Genomic DNA, 21,978 nt, shown 5'->3' with positions numbered 1-21,978 from the left:
GACCTGAATTCCCATGTGGGCAGCTGAATGTGCTACAGACACACCTTCAGCCTGCTTGGCTCCTGTCCTAGGGGTGCATCCTGAGACTGAGACAGGGACCTGCATGGCTTGTGACTGTGGAGGCATTTCTGGCTTATCACAGTGCTGACTGAGGCTGGTGTGTCCCAGGGGGCTGGCAGGGGGGTCAGAGGGCCAAGAAGCCCCTGAAACCACTGGGTACCTGCATGGTGACCCCCCATGCCTTGCACACTGTCTTTGCTCTTTATACTCATCCCAACATCATGCACAGCACCAATATTTATACACAAAAAAATGACTGTGATTTCAGCAAAAACAATCTGCCCCCTCAGTCCATTAATAATCTTGTTTCGCTGCCAAAACATTTTCATTTCCACTGCTCCAGGCCTTCTTTGTCTTCCTTGTGTCTATTTTTCCAGCATTTTGTGACAGGCAGCCTGTCGGTTTGGCATTTAGGTGAACCTTTCTGCAGATGTGGCCGGCAAAATATTCGCAGCAGAGAAGCCTGTTAATTAAAACCACTGCCTGTAATTTCTCTCTGTGCTGTCTGTGCTCAAGGGGGATCGGAGAGCAGAAATCGCTGCTCTCTGCAGAGGGTTGTGAGGCAGGTCTGGGGTCGTGCAGCCGCTGCAGGGGCCGTTCCCTGCCCCGCTGGTGTCCCTTGGACATCGGGGATTCGGGATTCTTGGAACGCCGGCCAGAATGAACGCCGGCTGTCCAATCCTGCCCAATTCCTCCGGGAACAGCTCCCGTTCCCCGGGCAGCGCCGGGGCTGGAAAGGGGCATCTCCCGGGCAGGAGCGCGGCCGAGCCCCGGGCAGGGCTCACGGTGCTGGGGGCACCCGGGTCCCCACCCGGCACATCCCGGGCCGGAGACGAGCGGCGGCATCACCGGGGGGACGCCCCGGGGGGCGGCGGGGCCGGCGGGGGGCGGCTCCCGGGCCGCGGCCGAGGCTGCTCGGCCCTGCCCAGCGCCGGCTCCGCTCCGCGCCTGGTTGGTGCCGTCGGGGCCGGGGGCGCGGCCAGGCCGGGGCCGGCCCGGTAAAGCGGCGGAGCGGGCGCGGCGGCCCCGCACCATGGAGGGGCACCTGGCGCGCTGCAAGATCGTGGTGGTGGGGGACACGCAGTGCGGCAAGACGGCGCTGCTGCACGTCTTCGCCAAGGACTGCTACCCCGAGGTGCGGCCAGGGGAGAGAGGGGAGGGCGGCCGGGCTGTGCATCCCCTCAGCTCAGCTCAGCTCACCTCCCTTCTCCCCCCATCTCCCCACAGAGCTACGTGCCCACCGTCTTCGAGAACTACACGGCCAGCTTCGAGATCGACAAGCAGCGCACGGAGCTCAACATGTGGGACACCTCAGGTGGGCCGGGGCTGCGCGGGGGCGGCGGGGCCGGGTCCCTCCGACCGACGGGCTGTCCCTTCCCGGAGCCGCCGGGCCGTGCCGGGCCGGGCCTGGGGCGGGGGCTCCGAGCCCTGCCGGCCTCCCCCTCCCCGGGGCTCGGTGCCGCCGCTTTACCGGGCGGGCTCGGCTCTGCGGGGCCTCGGTGCTGCGGCGTGTGCGGGGACACGGAGCACAGACAGAACGGCTGCGGCTGCGAGCGGGGCCCGAGGGGGACGGGGGGGGAGATGAGCGAGCCCTCACCTCGGGAGGGATGTCCTGGCCTGTCATTGCCCGCTGCCGCAGAGCCGCTGGGCTTCTCCGGCGTCTCTTTGGCTTGGTTTGGTTTTGCCTCTTTGTGCCCTCGGTTGTGGTTCTGTGCAAAGCGTCGGGCACGGCTGTCCCAGCCCAGCAAGAGCCGTGGCAAACTTTGTACCTGTTTATGCCTCAGTGGAGCCGTGAGCTGCAAGTGAAGTGTGTGATGAGGGCTAATAGAAATATTGGTGTCCCACAAAGTTCACAGGCACTTTCTAATTTACCTTTTGTACAGGCAGTGCAGCTGAATGCTGTGCTCTGCTGATGAATGTACATCCTGTGCTTGCTGATGATCTTTCCCCATATTCTCATAATTTCTGGAATCCTGATGACAAATAAAGTCCTCTCAGTGTCCGGGAGCAGTAGTAAATTAAAACGTAACTTAGAACTTTCTTTTCCTGCTGTTCATTCAGATTCCTTGCTGTAATTTTGCATTAATTAAATGACAGCTATAGGATCAGCATAGCTATAGGATCAGCATAGCTATAGAATCTGCATAGCTATAGGATCAGCACAGCTCTACCCAGAGTAGTGGCATTACTGAGTCTTGGACCAGCTCAAACATGTAAAATATGTTTGAGTCTTCTCCTGGAGCTTCCTGACCCAGGAGACCTTGCTTTGCTGATTTTTATTCCCTGAGACAAAAAGGGGAATTAGATTTAGCTTTGCTCACAAGCTGTGTGCTGTGAGCCATGAGGACACTGGCTCCTGGGGCTGGGGATGAGGAGTTGGCTCCCAGCGCTGCACCAGGAGCTGGGCTTGGAGCACAGACTGGTGGCTGTGACTTGGAAGCCCTCGTGGGGTGGTGCTGGGCTGGTGTGTGTCTGGAGACTCAGACATGGCCACAGTGAAACCATCCTGCCTGATCCAGGGCTGCAGAGGGTTCCTTGGAGCTGCTCAGGGCACACCAGGACTCAGGGGTGGTGTCACTGGGGTGCACAAGCGTTCACCCCCATGGCTGGGGGAGTTCCAAACCTTGGGCTTCTGCACCGTTGGAAGGGGATGTGGTGGGTTATCTTTGCTGGGCACTGAATGGCTTTGCTCTTGAGTATCTGTATTTGATATTAAAAACAATCATCTTTGGAGGGTGTGGAAGCACATTTGAAGCATCGTTTGCTTTTTAGGAATTCTACAGAATGATCTGCTTTGGTCTTACAAATGTTTAAAGAAAAGGACATGATAAAAAGTCCTTAAAGTATGTATCTGACACCTGCATCTGATGCTGTCACACGTTCATTTTTCCCCCTGCGACAGAAGATGTTTTTCCAATATTTGTCTCTGCAGCCAAAAGGAAATGGGCTTTGATTCTTTCTCTTTTCTCCTGTGAAAAATGTCAGACCTTTTTCACAGCTTTGCTGTAGATAGAATTCATCGGGTAATTTTCCAGATAAATTCTCTTTGATTTGAAATACACAGGAGCTAGTTGTTAATAAACAATCCTGCAAAGCACTGTACAGCAGTTTTCCCTAGTAATCAAACTGAAATTTTTAACTGTAGACTGCAAACCACTGCTGAGTTTCCAGTAGCCTTCAGAGGCCCTTATAAGTGGGAGCTTTAGCAAAAGAAGTTTTGCACAATTGAGTTGAACCAGCTGAGCTGAAGGGATCAGGAGCAGCTCATTGCCACCCCCATGGGGAATGGCAGGCACGGGTGGGCATTTCCCCTTCTCTCTGTGCTACCTACTCTTTCTTTAAGCTGCTTTTCATATAGGGGTTTATTGTTCCTGATAAATTCCATCCCAGCAAGAGTGAAAAAGGGGGTGTTGAGAAAGGGTGATCCTGACATGAGGAGGGGAACACTTTCTATTTTAAATGCTCTCCACCTCTTAGATAAGTGACTGGAACTGAAATTCCCCAATAAATCAGCAGAGACCTGGAGAGAGGAGGTGGATATTGTTTTTTACTTTTTTATTAATTTCCCTCACCCTATCTTTAGTTAAGGAAGCAGTTGGAGACTCTGGGAGCTGCACAGTGTGAGCTGAGCATCACCCAGCAGTGGGTGATGGGGAAAGTGCAGTCTGGCCTGGAAAACTCCCTTTATGATGACTGAGTGTGGCTGCAGTGCACCTGGCCACTCAGCCATCCCATTGGTAAACCCTGTACAGCCCAGGGTACTGTCTGCTCCCTGTGTCCTGTCAGCCTGGCTGATGGCAGTCTGTTGGAAAATGCAGCCTTTTGAGCTGAATTGACCCCTCCTGCTAAGTGGCAAACACAGGCTGTGACATTGGCAGCTGGCAGGCAGGAAGGAGCCCTCATTAGAGGAATATTGACATAGAGTGGACGGAAGTGATGGAGAACTGAAAGGCCCCCAAATTGTATTGGGACCTCTGATTTTCTTTAAATGTCTTTTAACTCCTTGTCCATTGATAAGGTATTCTGGGGCTGCAGGGTGACTCTGGATAGTTTCCAGCACTGAGAACCCTTTGCAAGGATGAAACCTGTGGTGCTCTGACAGGGCAAATGCTGGGACTCTGCGCTGGGTCAAATGTGGTTTAGATCTAGGAATGTACCAGGGAGAAAATCCCCTTGTGCAACATCTACAGGTGGTGGTTGCATTTCATGTTTGTTCCCGTTTGTGTCCCAGCTCAGGACAGACCATGGGAGTAAAATTGCTTCATTCAGGTGCCATTTCCCAGCATGTCAGCAATGCCCCGTGCCTCCTGTCCCCTGGGAAGCCTGTGCTACCTACTGTTTGCTAAAGCCTCCATTAAAATGCAGTTTGTGAGGGATGGGGTGCAGAGCCTGCAGACAGGCTGGGGTAGACGTGGTTGCAACTCCAGGGAGTGGCCAAGCCCTGACACCTCTGCTCATGAGCCTTGTGGAGGACACGGTGCTTTCCTGATCTTCTTGTTCCTCTTCTGGCAAATTCTTTTGGCTGAACACGCTCAGGACAGGAACAACTCCTCTGCACAGGGCTGGTATCTTGTGGTGGGGGAAACTCCTGTTCAGTGGGATGTCTGATGGCTTGGGAGTGCTGTTCCCAAAGGGCTGGGTGCTCCCAGACCCGAAGTACCTGTGCCCCGGACCCATCAGGAAGAGCTTTGTTCCTTGGGAAGGTGGATGGCTGGTGATCATTAGCCATGCTCTGCAAGGAGTGGGCGAGTTTCGTTTGAGTCAGGTCTGGGAGGGAGCATTGTTACCCCCAGGCGAGCACGGGCAGGGAGGTTCTCCTCAGCAATGCAATACTTCTTTCCCTGTGGGATCAGGGAGTGTCCGTGGGTCTGCCCAGCTCTGGGAGGTCTGGAAATGGAGCCATTGGGGTGCTCAGTAGGTCTCTGGCAGTGAGAGCCTTCAGTGAGGAGGCTGCCCTGCTGCTGCCCGGGGTCTGGGGCTGTCCTGCTGCTGCCCGGGGTCCAGGGCTGACCCTCTGCCTGGGGTCCAGGGCTGCCCTGCTGCTGCCCAGGGTCCAGGACTGACCCTCTGCCCAGGGACCAGGGCTTGGAGTGTTTCCCACCACGACCTGGCATTTCCAGTGAACCCTCTGCCCACACTGGACTGGCCTAATGCCCTGCCTGCTCTGCAGAGCTTCCCTGGCACTGGGTAAAAGCAAAGGGAGAGAGGAGCTCAAGCCATGCTGCTGCCCAATGTCTCAGCAAGGCCTGGGTAGGGCAGCACTGATGCTGGCAGGTCTGAGCCTTTACCTCGTATCTAGGTGGATTTTTTGTTCTGTTTTCAATAATAATTGAATAATTGTGAGGAACCCACACTGTGCCTTGCAGCCTGGACTGAATTATTTGCTTTTGGTTCACTCCCCTCTGCTGGGGGGCCCTGCCTGCTGTGCCTGTGGCCTCCAAGTGCAGGCAGGCAGAGCAGTGAGTGACCTGAGGCCACTGAGCTGCCTGATGCATCCTTTGCTGATGCAGATTCAGCTGCAGAGTGGAGCTGCCTGGTTCTGGCAGGGACACCTTTGGCAGTGCTCAGTGGCAGACCCAGGCTGGCATTGTGCCTTGCACAGGGTCAGTGTTGCCTTGGCTGGAGGGGACTTTCCTTTGTGGACCATCAGGATGCAGCGTGGCCGAGTCGCAGTGTCTGCTGCAGCCTGCAGTGTTGCAAAGGTCAGTCAGTGCTCACAGGTTCAGCAGTGCTCTGCTCAGCTCACAGCAGAGGAGCTGTGTGGCTGCCAGCCCTCCACAGCCACTGTCTCTTCAGCAGATGTGCTTTCAAGACAAGAATAACACTGTGAATTGCAAATCCCCCTCCGCCTTCCTCTTTGCCTGTACTCAGCAAACAGTCTGCCTTGGAATGGCCTGTGTGGGAACCCACAGGCTGTGATAACAGATCCTTCTTTTAAGGGAACTACTGAGGAATGTTGATGAGATTAGAGAGCTGAAAGGGGCTGAGTTTAGCAATGGCATCTCCATGGATGCTGCGGCTGTCTGTGCCTGGATTCCCAGTGTGCAGCTCCAGGATTGCCATGGCTGCCTCATCCAAAGTGTAAGAACAAGTTCTGTCTCAGAAAGAGTTCAATGCTACTTGCCCTCTGAGGCAGAGAGAAAATGTGGAGCTGCCCTTTCCATACCAAAAGAGCTCCTCCCATGCTTCCTGTTCAGCCTGAGAGGCTAAAACCAGCATGCTTGTGCTGTGCCTCAGCACAAATACGTCCTTAATCCTAAAATACATGCAGCTGGGTCACATTCTCACACGGGTCAGTAACCAGTCAGACAGAACTTTAAAGGGTTTCAGCAGAAATGCTGATACTGAAGTGGGTGGAGAATGGACCTTGGGAAGACATGACAGGACATGGCAGGGCAGGGCAGTGCCCAGGAGGATCATCTCTCTGGCTGTGCACAGTGTGAGGGACGTGCTGCAGTGCTGTGTGGCTCAGGGATGGAGGTTGGTTCTGCTGCATCAAGGGCAGCATGCCCTGAGCCCTTTGCTCAAGCCTTTGTGGGGCCATGGGATGTCCTGGGGGTTTTGGGAGTGCTGAGGAACATTGCCTTTAGTGACATCTAGCTGACCCTGCTGGCTGCTGTGACCTTGTGGACAAGGAAGGATGTTCTGTGGAGTGGGTTTGTTCCCAGCTCAGGTGTAGACCTCTTTCCCACAGCCCAGAGGTGATCTGCTCTTTCCTATGCTCTGCTCTCCCTGCTCCTTTTGCCCCAGATTCTGAAGATAAAATCTCCACTCCATTAAACTTCGCAAGTGTTCAGGCCCAGCCTTCCCTGTGGGAAGAAACCTTATCTGGCAGCCAAACGCTTGGGGAGGGATCTGATGCTTGTGAACAGAAAACCTGAAATGTGCAGCATTGCACCAAGATAATTGTGTTCATTCAGCCCTCAGCCCTGTTCCCTAAGGGCAGAGTGTGTGCTGGCTGTGCTGCAGGAAGCTGTTGCCACTCTGGGTCCTTGCTGTACCCTGTAGAAAGGATGACAGGCAGGTTGTGGCAATGCCAGCTGTCCTTGTGACAGGGCAGGAGTGCCAGGAAGGGACTTGTGACCCCCCCCTTTGTCTCCCTGGTCAGCTGCTGCAGGCATGATTGTGAAAAGGCTGGGAGGGCTCCTCAGCTGCATCTGCACAGCCAGTCCTTCCATGGCAGACTGTGATGATCCCCCAGGAGCCAGCAGGGACTTCTACAAGGAGCTTTCAGGCACTCCTCACAGTTTCTGGAGGGAAGTTTACATGAACAAGCTTCTCTGGAGCACTGGTAGCTGCATGTGTGAGGCAGGGCACAGGACTGGGATGAGGCAGAATCACTCTGTGCCTGCCTGAGCTGGGGATTCCTCCACCGGTAAATCCAGCAGAACAGCTTCCTCCTGAGGGACAGGCTTCCAGTAATAAGATCTGGAGAGGGGCCCAGAAATGCCACCTCAGCCTATGCAAATACCATTCCCTTCATCCTGAAGGTATGCCAGCTGGGCTCTTTAGTAGTTCACTAATTTTTGTATGTGCATTGTAAAAATTAGGAGCAGAGGTTAATTGTCCAAGCTGATGAGCTATTTTTTTACAGTTGTGCACTTCCCAGAAGAGCGTTTATTCCATGTCACAGAGTAGTTTCCTCCTTTCCTATACTTCAAGGGTTTGCAGTGATGTTGCACAAGCAAGACAAATGTCAAAGTTCAGCCAGGACAGAAGGTTGTAGAAGTCCTGGGGCTGTTGACTTGGTCCTGCTTTGGCAGCTTTGTCCTCTTACCCAGAGCTTGGCTGGACCGTGGGTGGGATCTGTCTGGCAGAGTGGACATCCTCTGTCATCTCTAAAGGCTGGTGCTCATCTGGCACCTCTGTGTGGGGAGGTGACCCAAAACTCTTGTGTTTGTCAGTGTAGCCCTGCAGAAAGCTGGGATGAATTTCTGTTTCATTCCACAAAGGCTGTTCTTGGCAGTCCCTGCAGAAAGCAGCACGTGCTGGCTCTTTGGGGAGGGTTTACAGTGAGCCCCCCAGACAAGTGTGCTGCTGAGACATTTAGGTCTTGGCAATGCTCATCTCTGTTTCAAGCCAGAGCTGGGCTGAGGGAGCCCCTTGCAGAGCAGATCATGGCTCTGCAAGCACAGTGGCTTTCCTGGTTTGTGAAACCCTATTGTTGGATGGAGAGTGCCTGTGTGAGGAGGCTCATTATCTCCGGAACAGCTAATAAAGAATAAATGAAGATTAGTACAATGTTGGTATAGATGAAATGGCATATTTCTGTCCCCTGCCCAAGAGTGGCGTCTCTGAGCTGCAGTGCCAGGCATCCCAGCATCTACCAGCCAAGGGGAAAGAGGAGCTACTCATGCTTGTATCCACACCTGAATTTCAGACAACTATGTCAATTTTATTTTTAAGCTGGTTGTAGGCTTGCTCCAGTTTTCTCTTTAATCATGAACAGATGCACTTAGGTCCTGTTTCTTGCAGACCTGGATGCCAAGTGGGAGAATGACTCATGCAGCAAAGGAAGGCTGAATCTGCACACACACCAGCCTTGGGCTCCGGTGTGTGTTTGGAATTGCCAGACTGTGGGTCTCTGGAGTGTCTTGCTGGAGTATCTGTAAGGTGTCAGATGCTCATAATCCATAAAACTGAAGGGCTAGAGTTGAAGGCACTGGCTTTTTTCAGTTGTGTAGGTGGGGATTTTGGGGGTGTTTTGTTGTTTTTTAAATTGTCATATGCAATAGATGCAAACCCTAGAAGACTAATCACCCAAACAGAATTTCCTGATACAGTAGAGATGCTCCAGAGCAAACTGGGGATTACCTGGGCTGGGAGCAGTGCAGCTCTCCTGCCCCACAGGGCAGCACTGACTGTGGGTCCCTTTGGGTTTCTCTGGGTCCCCTGAAGTGGGCAGAGGCTGCTGCTTCTGGCTTTGAGCTGAGCTGCCAGCTCAGGTGCCAGGGGTGACTCCTTGGGGCTGGAACAGAAAGTTAATGAATGTGAAGCAAATTCTGATCTCATTAAAAAGATAAGGTTCTTTACCTCGTGCTTCCCTTCCCTCAGCTCCTCCTGCCAGCACAGGAGTCTCTCCTCCTGTGGTCCCAGGTGATGACAGCATGATTCCTGGCATGATCCCTGGCTCTGGCATGAGCTGGTGGAGGTCCTGTGGGATAGTGGGGGGCTGCAGCAGCGCTGTCAGCTCTCTGCTGAGGGGCTGGCTGGCTGCTGAGGAGCAGCAGGTTGCTATGATACAGTTCGCTGTAGCAATGTCTGTGCTGAATGAGCCAAAACTACCCCTACAAAAGGAGCATTCCTCGGCTGGGAGGGGGTAGATTTATCTGAAGTGTTTATGTAAAACTGAGAAGCTGCAGAGAGAGGATGTGCGTGGGAACGTTTCCTCCAGCACCAGGGCCCCTGTCTGGAGGCAGACACCCCTGTGTGCAGGGGGAGAGGGCAGGGCTCAGATAAAGGACCAGGTTAATTCAGGCATGCGGATCAGCGCTGGGTCTCCCATCCCATCCCGCCCTGTCCTGTCAGCCCTTGTCAAACATGAGACTGAAAGCCCCGTTCAAAGGCGAGCTCAGCACTGCAGCGCTTGGTGCTGCCTGTGACAGCAGGGCTGGGTCACCTCGCTGTGCCACGGGCAGTGCTGTGACTGTGGCAGGTGTGAAGTGCAGCAGTGTGAGCCTGGGGCCAGGTCAGGACACTGGGTCACCCTGGCTGACCGTGCCTGCCCCTCTGGCATCCCTGTCCCCAGAGCTGTCCAAGATGCCACAAGCACTGGCTCCTTTCCATTAGGGGACATGACTTTCCCTGGAGGAAGAGGGCTGGGCTCTGCAGAGTTCAGGGTCTGTTTCTTCTGTGCTGATCCAATCCAGTTCCCTTCCCAGTGACTTTGCAGGGACAGAGACCCATCTCTCCCCAGTTGGAGCAGGGGGTGCAGCCCCTTTGCTCCTGTGGGCTGCCTCTAAGAGCTGGAGACACCTGTAGCCAATTCTGCTGGGAATCCCATTGCACATCAAATCCCGGGCACCTTCCCCTGGCTGTGTGGGAGTGGCAGGGGCTGGGCTGGTCAGCCCTGGAGCTCTGCTGTTGTTGGTACCATGGTCTGAGCTGGATGGCCGGTCTCTGGCACTGGGCAGGGTTTGGGAAAGCTCCACACAGCCCTCAGCCTGCCCCATGTGGGCTCTGGGCAGAGGCAGGAGCTCTGCTCCCCAGGTTTGGTCTTGCAGAGGAGCCCTGGGTGTTTGCAGAGCACCTGGTGTGCAGTGCTGTGCCCCACCCTCGGCTACACCTCAGCTGGGAGCCCCTGTGCTCACAGGACCTGGATCTGAGCTCCTGTAGAGAATCAGCCCATTCTCCTCTCCTGCTTAGCCCAGGCAGATTTCCATCCTTCCGGAAACATAAGCCACCATCATCCATAATTCATCAGGTGCTGAACTTCATCAAGGAGCCACCTGACACCTAGGCTGCACCCTTCCCTGGGGTGGGAAAGTGCCAGGTCCAGACATCCCAAGGAGCTGCAGCAGGAAGAGCATGTCTGGCTTTCTCAGCCTGGGGTGGGCAATCTTGCTTTTGGAGGAGGCAGATTCAAGAAGGACTCTGGTGTCTCTGTTTCCTCTTTCCATAAATAAACATCTGCTTCTCATCCCTCCAGGAAGTTTAGGTCATTTGTCTTTGCAGTATAAAACCAAAACAGTGTTTTTCAGTAGCAGTTAGCTGATTGCTCCATGACTGTTTGCTCAGGTGTCTGCACTCACCAACAGAAAGCAGTGCAAATAAAAATGCTATGGCACAGTGACTTCACTGCCTGAAATTTGCATTGAAGGTGGGTGCATGAGCACATGGGTGTAGTAGAAGCCATGAAGGATTCAGGCTGGGCTCTTTGCCTGCTCACAGAATTCCTGTGGAATGCAGAATCATCCCCTTCCATTTATAGCTCCTTCACCAAATCCTGTCACTTCTTTTAGATAGCAAAAAGAATGTATCTCTTGCCAGCACAAATCCAGAAAGAGGGCAATTCATTTTTACCTGTCACAAATTCTCACAATCTATATGAGCAAGCTCTCCTGTATAAAGATGGCAAGGGAGGATAAAAACCAGCAGCAGCATTCCCTGTCTTGTCTCAGCCACACCTTTCCACTGTTAGTGGTGCAGCACTGGCATGACAAGTGATGGAATCCAGGCGTGAGTGGTGAGCCAGGCGTGTGCTGTGCCCTCCTGAGCTCCCTCCTGCGTGAGCAGCATCCCCAGCAGCACAGCTCCACCAGCACAGCTCCACCAGCACCTGCCCCATGCTCACTAGGGAGGGACAGGGATGCTAAACTTGCCTCTTCACTCTGTCCAGGAGCAAATACAAGAAAACAAGGACAGAAACTCTGACTTCCATGCCTAAATGAAGGAACTAAAATCCTCTGCCAATCAAACTCTGCTGAACCTTATGGTGTGTGGTTGTGGATAGAGCTATAGTTGGTCTGTCATTTCTTTGAAGTGCAGCTAACAAGCAATTTGTAAATTCCCATATGAAGCTGTTTTAAAAATGAGAAGTTCCTTTAACACAACAATCTGTTCTTGGGGTGAAAAATAAGTGCACCTGTAATAACAAGGGATTTGTCCCATGAGAATCAATAAAGAAAATATGTAAACATTCCGATAATCAATAGATTTGATGGACAAGTAAAATACCTTTTACTAACCAATAGAATCATTAACAAGGAAGCTATTAACCCATTTAAGTTCCCCACAAAGTTTGTAAAAGCTGTATAAAAAAGGGAAGCCTTCTAAACTTTTATAGTGTCGCTCTTTGTATCATGATTGTCTCAATAACACCTCTTCACTCTGTCCAGGGGTAAATATAAGAAAACAAGGACAGCACCTCTCACTTCTGTGCCTAAATAAAAGAACTAATATCCCCTGAGATGCTTGAGCACATCCAGAGGAGGCAAAGAGGCTGGTGAGGGGCTTGGAACACAAACCCTGTGAGGAACAGCTGAGGGAGCTGGGGTTGTTTAGCCTGGAGAAAAGGAGACTCAGAGATGACCTTATCACTCTCTACAACCCCCTGAAAGGTGGCTGTGCTCAGGTGGGGTTGGGCTCTTTCTCCTGGCAGCAACTGACAGAACAAGAGGACGAGGTCTCAAGCTGTGCCAAGGGGAATATAGGTTGGGTATTAGGAAAAAGTGTTTTACAGAAAGGGCAATAAAGTCCTGGAGTGGTCTGCATGGGGAGGTGGTGGATTCACCATCTCTGGATATGTTTAACAAAAGACTGGATGTGGCACTCTGTGCCATGGTTTAGCTGAGGTTAGGGTTGGGTTGGACTTGATGATCTTGAAGGTCTCTTCCAACCTGGTGATTCTGTTTCTCTGCCAGTCAAACTCTGCTGAACCTCATGGTGTGTGGTCACTGGTCAAAAGCTTGGGTTAATGTCCTTTGTCTTCAGCAGAGCAGTCTGCACCATGTGGCATATAGATCTCTGGCTGGTGGAGAGGGCTGAGGGTCTCAGGGTGCCTCTCTGTCCCGGGGCTGTCCAGGGGGGCCGGGCTCTGCTCACTGTCCTCCCCCTCTCCCCGCAGGCTCAGCCTACTACGACAACGTGCGGCCCTTGGCGTACCCCGACTCGGACGCTGTGCTCATCTGCTTTGACATCAGCCGCCCCGAGACCCTGGACAGTGTGCTCAAGAAGGTGAGTCCCCCACCCCTCCCTGTGGGCCACCGTGGTGTCTCTGTGCCCTGAGGCTCTGTCCTGGTTTAGGGAATATTTGAGAGAAAACCCCCCAATAGGATCCCTCTGGGGAGCAAACCCAAACAGCCCTTCCCTAAACTGGTCTGGGAGAAAATCTCCTCAGAGAAAAGGTGGAAAAAACCTATTTATTTAACAAACAAAGCCCACAAGCATAAAGAATGAATTATATGAAGCAATAAAACCTCTCATTTTGAAGTGAGATGGCAAATGGAGAAAGTCTTTGCTATGGGTGCAGCTTGGCTCACTCAGTCTCCTATCAGTTCCTCCAGCGCTGGAAAATTCCATCCTGGGCCATGGTGGGCCACTGGTGTTAGGTCCTGTTGCTCTTCTGGGTTTTCATTCCAGAGCAGGTTTAAACAGTCCCAAGAAAAAGGAATAGTCCAGGGAACTTCTCTACCTCAGCTAGCTAAAACTAACTAAAAGCAAGGCAGATCTCTGTCTGTCAGTCTGTCCGTGTTTCAGATGAACCCACAGTCCAGAGAAGGAATGTGTAGGAGTCAGGCAGTTTTCTCAAAAAACCTCCACCCTTCTTCTTTCCTGCCTTGGCTCTCAGAACCAATCTAAAGGCACAGAACACAATATCCACCATAAACAGAACAGATGATTTGGGGTACAAGCATCATAAAGTCACAGGCTCCCATTGGGACTCAAAGCTCTGCCCCTGTGGCCAGGCCTTGGCTGGACTGTGTGTGTGCTCAGAGGAGGAAGGTCAGGTGCTCTCCTTGGTCTGTGCAGAATGAAGATATTTCCATTTGAAAGGAACCTAGTGAATGGTGAAGCTCATGGCAGCTTGCAGCATGTGTGTGGGGTCTGTCTGTGTTCACACATACAAATGTGGGGACAAGAGAGGAATGTTGTCATATCAGAACATTTGTTCTGTTTTCCATTAAGACCTTGGAAGGTACTACGGATCTCTGTTAACAGAACCACCAATGACTATGGATTGCCTGCAGCAGCTGAGAAGTAGCCCCTGGTGCCTGTTTCCAAGCAAAGCAGAGTGCTCAGGTTTTTGGCTCTTCCCTCAATTCAGCATCTGCATAGTGAAAAAGACAGCAATCAGTTCTCTATAGCTCGTCTACAAAAATAATGAGCTGTGTCACTGAATTTCAAGCCCATGAATTAGTAAGAAGAGATGGCACAGTGCCACTGGCCTGGAGAGCAGGCAGGGCCCTAAACCTGCCCCAGCACAGCTGAGTGGCCGTGCTCTGTGGGAACAGCTGAGAGTTTTCTACCTCCACCTTAGTGCCTTTCAGCAAAGCTGATATTCCAGCTGGCAGGGCCCAGAGAGCCTCACAGGGCTGGGGATCTGCTCTGGAACACCCCTGGCTGGTCTCCAGTGGGTCACTTCTGGGAGAAGGTCCCACACAAGGCTTTCCTCTGAGATGGAGTGAAGTCCAGCAACTCTGAATGCTGCTCAGAGGAGTGAGGGTAAGTGGCTTCCTGGTCAACTGCATCCCTTAGTCCTGGTTGTACCCTGCTGCCTTCCATGCAGTCAGGGAGCTGTGGTTCTGCAGGGCAGGAAAGCATCTGGCAGCTGCATCCTGTCCTGGGGGGAGCCTTGGCTGGCATCTCGTTTGTGACACTCTCTGAGACACCAAAGCATGAAAAGCAGCACAGAGCAGTGGCTCCCATGGCTGTTCTCCTCAGAGAGCCCCGGGCTGCTGGGGCTGGAATGGCCACAGCCTGAACATGTCACATTGTACTGCCTGGCCTCTTGGCCTCTCCACATTTTGCCAAAGCAAGTGCTGAAGCAAGTGCCTCTTACTCAGCTGCTGGGAGGGCTGAGAAGTGGGTCTTTGTCTCAGGAGTGTCCTGGTGAGGGGACAAAGACCCTTCAGATAAATTGGTCAATGGCTCAGTGTTGTCTTCCAAAGCAGGTCCTGGGTACCAAGCAGGCTGGGTGGAGGGAGGCTGTTTCATGTGGACTCAAAAGAATTCACTGCTCAGCTTGGGAGTCAGCAGAATAGTAATGCAAGTGAATCACTTACACCTTAATGAAATACAAACCCCTCAATAATTAGGTGGGGCTGGGAGTTACTTGTCTCTCTGCACACACTTCGTGTGAGTCCACCCTGCTCAGTGCCTGGCTTTCCCTGTTCAGCCTCACAGATGCTTTGAGTGCTGTTAGGCAATGTTTTTTTTTGATATGGTAACTTAAAATAAACCCTAAATCCCTGGGGATTTCTTAAGTGCCTCTGAGTAGATGCCTTGTTTCCTTTGGTGCAGGCTCACAGCCTTATGGCGGTGAGGAAAATTCCTAAGACACCATGAAGTTGAAATGGGTTTTAGCTTGTGATATCAGGCAAATAAGGAAAATAACATTTCCTGTTCAAGCCTCAGGCAAAAATTCAGCAGAGGAAATCTTTATTAATGCCGCCCTTCTGATGCCTGGGCTGCTGTACAGCGTGTACAGATGAAGGGGCAGAGCCACCTGAGGGAGTGCAGGCAAGCAGCTCTCCTTTCATGCAGAACAAGTTTTCATGGAATGGCGCCTTGGTTCTGACAAGTCTTGATAGCACAACAGGTTTTGGGCTCCCAGAGGTGTCAGTCATGCAGGAAGAGGGTCACAGCTCTCTCCACAGACTAGGGAGCCCTGTGTCACTACAGAGCTGTGACCTCTGCCAGGTGTGAACAGACTGTGTAGCTCTAATCCTTCGCATAAATTTGGGTGCTTGAATTCCAGCGCCAAAAGAACTGATCTGTTCATTGAGAGGTTGTGTAGGCCTTTGGTGCTCTGTGACTGCATGGCACCATGATCTCCAGCGTGCTGCCCAGGGGCTGGAGGTGCCTCAGACCTGGGGAGACAATGTCCTTGGCAAGCAGATACCTGAAGATAACTGAGACAATCTCCTAAAAGCAAATAAGATTTTAATATTTTGCAGTTGCTTTGGTCTGATACTGCTTGAATGACATTTGGGTGGTTCTTGGCCCTCCCTTCCCCACAAGGTTGTGGACACTGAGCTTGGTGGCTTGGTTTTCTTTCTGCTTCTAATTGCCCAGGGTATATGTTCAATCACCAGTTATCATAGCAGGAAATTGCTAATTCCAAGTGACTGCTTCAGCTGGGGGTAATCTCTATTTATTATCTGCTTCCTACTTCAGCACCACGAGATAAGTAACTGGGGCACTGACATGCTGATGGAGCTGTGCAGGTCTCCCCCGGGGGAGGTCACAGGTGATGGATTTATTTACTGCTGCAGACACAGCTGACATCAGGCATTCACTTTGGGAGCTCTGAAAGGAGCCATTTATATGAAAGACATGGATGTTTGCCCTGGCCTTCTCTTTCCATTGCTTCAATTCTTAATTTCTCTGCCTATAGCTATGCTCTGAATATCATAGTGTCTTTAACAGGTGGCTCTGAGTGACAAATAGTGTGTGAGTGTGCAAAGAGCTCCCCACTGGCCCTGTTGACCCTTGGGGTCCCAGATCTGAGCACCAGACTCTGTGGTTGCTGTTTTTCCACAGCCAGGACTGGCTTCATGTGGCCTTGCACACCCTTGGGGTGCCACCACTTGGGATGGGGCAGGTTTGTAGGGCATAATCTGGAACAGGTGAGCATAAAGTTGTGCAAGGAGTACTTTGGCCATTCCCATCCTTGACCGTGGCTGTCATTAAAGAGCCCTGATATGCTAATCAGTGTTTGCACAGTTGTGACACCCTGCTTGGAAAAGCCACACCCACCAGAGCCTCTCCTTTCCTCTGCAGTGGCAAGGGGAGACACAGGAGTTCTGCCCCAATGCGAAGATTGTGCTGGTCGGCTGCAAGCTGGACATGAGGACAGACCTCAACACCCTCCGGGAGCTCTCCAAGCAGCGCCTCATCCCTGTCACACATGAGCAGGTGTGTTTGGGCAGTGCTCAGGGAGGGGAGAGACCTGCACTGAGACCTCTGTGACCCACTGCACCCAGTGGTTAAACCCAGCTGGTTAAATTGTGGTTCAGGGGCTTGGACGTGGCTCAGGGGCTGAGAGCTGCTCATGTTTGCATCACTCATCCTAGCTCTGGAAGAGTCTGACTTATTCCTGAGGCTCTGCTGAGCAGCCACACAGTTGGCAGCAAAAAAGTCATTCCTCAAAGCAGGTGGAAGTGCTTGATTTGACAAGCTGGACCAGCTAAAGGGGAGTGTTGTCCTTCTGCATCTCCTAGTTCGGTGCAGCTCTCTCTGCTCACAGTGACTCTCCTGCTTGGGTTCTGCATTGGGGCAAAACTGCAGGGGGGAGGAAACCACAGTTGAGAGGCTGAGGGGCTGCTGCCAGTGGCCTCCAGTGGACCCAGCAATGTCCCCAGGCTGGTAACAGACTCAGACTCTGGTGCAGGGGCAGCTGCACTCTGAGCTGCTGCTGTGCCTGGCTCCATGTTGTGCAGAGAGGTGACTGTCCAGGTGAGGGGGGTTGCCCAGGTGTCTCAGTTCCAGGGGTGGCACTGTGTAAATGACAAAGTGCCAGGGCCCAATGGTTGGCAGCACTGTCTGCTCAGGAGGCTGCTCTCACCTCTGGAGCTCTCACAGCCTTGCACTGTGTTCACAGGTGCTGTGTCCCCACTATGCCCTGGCAGGGCTGCCAGCACAGGCAGGGCTGGTGGCTGTGTGAGAGGTGCTCCTTGGAGAGCAAGGTGTCCTAACCTGTTGGAACCCTGGAGGCTGAGCATTTCAGGCTTTCTGTGCTAAAAGGCACTGACCCTCAAGCAAGCACTGCATTTGACCTGAGGCCATGGAATAGGCTTCCGAAATTGAGTGACAGCACTGGGGTTGTGGGTGTGTAGTTTGAATAGTATTGTGTGATCTCACAGGGTGAAAAACTTAGAATTTAAGGATTTAGTATATAGTAATATATATGGGGTGAGCTGGAGAATTTGAAGTGTTGGCTAAGTCCTTCTTCACCTTCTTCTTCATGGTTTTTGGGTGCCTTTTTCTTATTGGGTTAAAGGATCCACATTGCAGACCTTGAGTGGTCAGTTATTGGGTTAAAAGTATAAATAATATAGGTGTCATCTTGTTATTGGATAGTTTATGCTTAAGAAAACCTTGGAAAGAGTTAGAGGTACTCCATTTTCTACCTTGTTAGTCAGAGCTCACAACTCATGAGACTGTGCTATAGATAAGAATTAATAAACGCTGAGTCCAAACACAAAAATGGCATCTCCCAAAAGCAAATCCCCTTAATTGAGTGCCTAATTAATACCTAAAAATACTGCCCTCAGCTGCTGCTGGAATCTGCCCTGCAGCAAAGGTAAGGCAGGACCCACAATGCCACGGCCCTGTGACCTTGGGAAGGTGCCCCAAGAGCTTCCTGTGGGTGCCCCAGCAGGGTGTTGTGACCTGCTGAGGAGCTTCACTGGGGTGGCCTCAGCCCTCTTCCTGTTCCTGGGGGTCTTGTCTGCTTCAGGGACAAAGCCAAGTGAGAAAAGACCTGCCCATCTGCAGGGTCTCACAGGGGTTTCTGAGCTCTCTCTAACTGCCTGGTTGATCCCAGTCCAGAAATGTGTTTAATCCACAAATTTGAGCTCAAGGATGTGCCAAAGAAGTTGACATGTCTTCTCTGTATCTTCCCTGGTGGGCAGCAGGTGCTGCAGGTGGTGACCAGTCCTGGGAGTCTGTGTCCCTTCAGCAGTTGCCCTGTGCCTGTCCCAGTGCACCACCACTGTGTAGTTGAGGCTCAGACATCGCCCTGCTGCCACTGGCTTCACTGGCAGGTTTAGGATGAAGCCAAGACAGTCCCTGGCCTCATTTGTGTCCTTGTGCCTGCATCTCCCTTTCCTCTGCATCCTCCTCTGATCCCCACCCTGTTCATGCTGCAGTGCTCAGGGAGTGGATGAGCCCATGGGGGCTGGCAGTGCTCGGTGGGTGTCTGGTGGGAGCTGGTGCTGCTTGGTGGCAACAACCAGCTGAATCCCGGCTCTAACAGGAAGAAAAGAAGACAAGAAACCCCACACTAACCCTGTTCCCTGTCCCCTGCTCTCTCTGGCTGCAGGGCAGCGCGCTGGCGCGGCAGATCGGGGCGGTGGCCTATGCTGAGTGCTCCTCCAAGGTGTCGGAGAACAGCGTGCGGGACGTGTTCCATGTCACCACCCTGGCCTCCGTCAACAGGGTGCACAAGAACTTGAAGCGCAGCAACTCCAAACGGGGACTGAAGCGGGCGTCACAGATGCCTGGCAGGACAGACTTACTGAGTGACACAGAGATCAGGAAAGACCGAGCCAAGAGCTGCTCCATCATGTGAAAAACGGGCTGTAAATAATGTGTGTGTGTTTTCCATTTGTACAGTAACTGGCTGAGACAAGGGCATGGTGCTGGCTGCAGGAGCTGGCCTGCCTTTCCAAAGCCTTTTGCTCAGTCTCTAGGGCTGAGCAAAGGTCCCAGCTGCAAGCGGGGCTGCACGAGTTGCCCTGCACACTGTGGAGACTTCTGGGCTGGCTGCTGCTGTGCAGATTGCTTGGGATGAAGGAACCACTTGGCAGAGGAGTATTCGGGTGCTGGAAGGTCTGTGAAACAAAGTAAAAGGGAGCAATGCTATGTGTGTGTGTCACCCTCCTGTACCCACAGCCCAGGCCCTGCCCTGTGTGGGGCTGTACAGCACACACAGTGTGGGCTGGGGGCTGTGTGGGACCTGGGCTGGAGGGAGGAGGGGGGTTGTGAACAGCAGAGTGCAATCAGGACATGGTATTCTTCCAATCTTCCTTTAGAAGGGAAATGATGTTTGAGGTGATGCTGCCCTTGGCCAGGCTGGACAGCAAGTGCTGTGGAAGGTGCAGGTCTGGGCCAGAGCTGGGAGGGAGGGCACCCTGGGAAGGAACCTTAACCTAATGAGACACCACAGTAGTCCACCTCCTGCAAAGAAAATAGACAGAAAATGTCTTTCCATGATATTTTATATACTTGAACTGCGTTTGAAATGTAGTGGATCTGGCTCCAAGGGAGAGGTGTGTCCCAGTAGATGCACCCTGAGAATTGTGGTTCCCTTCAGCAAGCAAATGCCCCTGGGGAGCTTTGTGTGAGCTGCTGACACCTGGGCACTCCCTGGGCTCTCCCCCCTGTCCTGCACACACAGCTCCCAACAATAACTGCAATAACAATCCATATCCTGCTCCCCACCCACTTTCCAGCTGCAGGTTGTGTTGCATGGTGCTGTGTTTGTCTGGTCTAGATGAGAAAAAAAAATGACTTTATGCATATCTGCACCCTGTCTCTGCTGTGGCAGTGGGAGAGGAGGTGCTCCCTGCCCTTGTGCCTTGCTGTCTGGCCTCCTCCCAGCATCTCCCATTGCTTCTGCTGCTGCCCTCTCTGAATGCCTTTGATGACAGTATTAGCCTGGGCTTCATGTCACATGGACACTTTATGGAAAAATAGAATCTGCTCTGTTGCCAGGTCCAGCTGTGTCTGTGGGCTACAGGAAAAATAAACATCATTGGAAAATTCATGGTGCTCAGCTGTGTTCATTTTTAAGTCAAACCATGCATCCTCTCAAAATCTCTTACTGCCCAACTTATCTTTGTATCCTGATGTCTCTCTCTAGCTCTTGAAATATGCTTGTGCACACCCTTCAGTGAAAAACCCAGAGGGCTTATCTGCATGTATTCATTCTGGAGCTGAAACACCTGCCTTGAATAACCTCTCCCTCTGTCCTGACTCCTTAAATATTGTGGAGCATTTGCAGGTTGTCTGTGCCTGATCCAGCAGCCTGAGCTGAGAGGAGCTGCCTCTGTCCTCACTACAGCAATAGCCTGTGACCCAATATTTTGTGTCTGCTCTCACACCCAGGTCTTAGACTGCAGCTGCACAGTGAAGGCATTTTGGGGAATTGGAGCTGCTGGTTTACCAGGACAAGAAAAGCTCCATCAGTGACTGGACACTTGTGCTGTGTGCAGGTGGCAAGAGCCTGAAAACACCCATCTGCACCCTGGGAGGAGGAGGAGCTGAGCAAGGCACTATGTCAAGAACAACCCCCATCATCTTGATCTTGCACTCTCTAGGTCCCCCAGAGCTTTTGCAAACATTGTTAAACAAAACCAGGTCCCTGCTTGGATTGTGGCACACCAGTGTCATTGCCCACTCCTCATAACCTGTTTGCAGCTGTTCTTACCATACACCAGCAAGTGCATTCCCTTTTACTGTGCTCTAACATCTTTTAGGCTTTTGAATTTAATGTGGCAGTCTCTCCAAAAGCAGTTTTCTGGGTCACTGCTCCGTTTAAACTTGTGGTGGCTCTAACTTAACTAGAAGCAAATCCTCAGCTGCAGGATCTGTCCTGAGGGGCTGTGCAGGGCAGCACCCCCTCCCTGAGGGCTTTCAGCACATCAGACTCAACTCCCCAAGGCAGAGCTCAGGGAGCTGTGGGAGCCTCAGCACTGCCCATCCTGTGCTGCTGAGGACGCTCAGGGCTGTCAGTGTGGGGGAAGCAGAACAGATGAGAGTTCATTGAGATCTGCAGATACTCATGAGCAAGGTTAGTTACAGTCAGGGGAATCTACAGTGCCCACTCCCACAAGATGCTCCACAGTAGGGGAAGTAGGACATGGAACTCTAAATTGCCTTTATGAGGAGGCAGCTGCATTCTCCATCTCTTCCCTCTACTTTCCATGGGCACCTCCCATGCACATCCAGGTGAAGCTGCAGTGCCAGAAAAGCACCTTCTGGTTGGGGTTACTCAAAAAGGATGGGATCTTTCTTGGAAACTTCTTATTCTAGTCTCATGAATTTATTTTCTGTACTGGAGAGAAGAGTCATTTCTCCTCACCTTGCACCCCCCTCAGCACTGCTCTAACTGCTGGAGCCTGTGGTATGAAAATAATGATATTGGAGTGAAAGTATTTTTTGCCCAGCTGCTTCTAGAACAGCCAAAAAAATGAGGAAAAAAAGATTAGTATCAGCCAAAAAATTTTGCATTCTGCCAGAGTGAGCAGGTCCAGACTCAGATGCAGACATGACCACAGTAGATTTGGACACAGAAACGTGCAGCCCACGAGAAGCTGATGAAAGCCAAAATGCAAATGCTGCCACAGCTGAGCTGAACCCAAAGCATGCATCTGTCACACTTGTATACAGCCCAGACATCGACTGTTTGAAGCCTCCTTTGAAGGCTTGGGCTTGTGGCTTCAGAATGGGATTGAATTCTGGGCAAATGAGTGTCCCCATCCCCTTCTCTGCCCCTCCTCAGAGGACTCCAAGGCTGCTCTCTGCAGCCAC

General features: G+C 52.2%; 1 protein-coding gene across 1 annotated transcript; it reads left to right on the top strand.

Moving 5' to 3' along the window:
* Window positions 1–1,093: 1,093 nt before the first annotated feature.
* Window positions 1,094–20,190, top strand: RND2 (Rho family GTPase 2; the record flags this gene model as incomplete). Its single annotated transcript, XM_083877711.1, has 5 exons — window positions 1,094–1,195; window positions 1,288–1,375; window positions 12,626–12,735; window positions 16,504–16,638; window positions 18,767–20,190. The coding sequence occupies 5 exons, from the start codon at window positions 1,094–1,096 to the stop codon at window positions 19,013–19,015; spliced, it is 684 nt and encodes a 227-aa protein (XP_083733837.1). The 3' UTR covers window positions 19,016–20,190.
* Window positions 20,191–21,978: the final 1,788 nt, after the last annotated feature.

Source organism: Zosterops lateralis, assembly GCF_965231275.1.
Source record: "Zosterops lateralis genome assembly, chromosome: 24".
NCBI lineage: Eukaryota > Metazoa > Chordata > Aves > Passeriformes > Zosteropidae > Zosterops > Zosterops lateralis.
The sequence above is the reverse complement of the archived record's forward strand: the minus strand, read 5'-3'. Positions and strand labels throughout refer to the sequence as shown.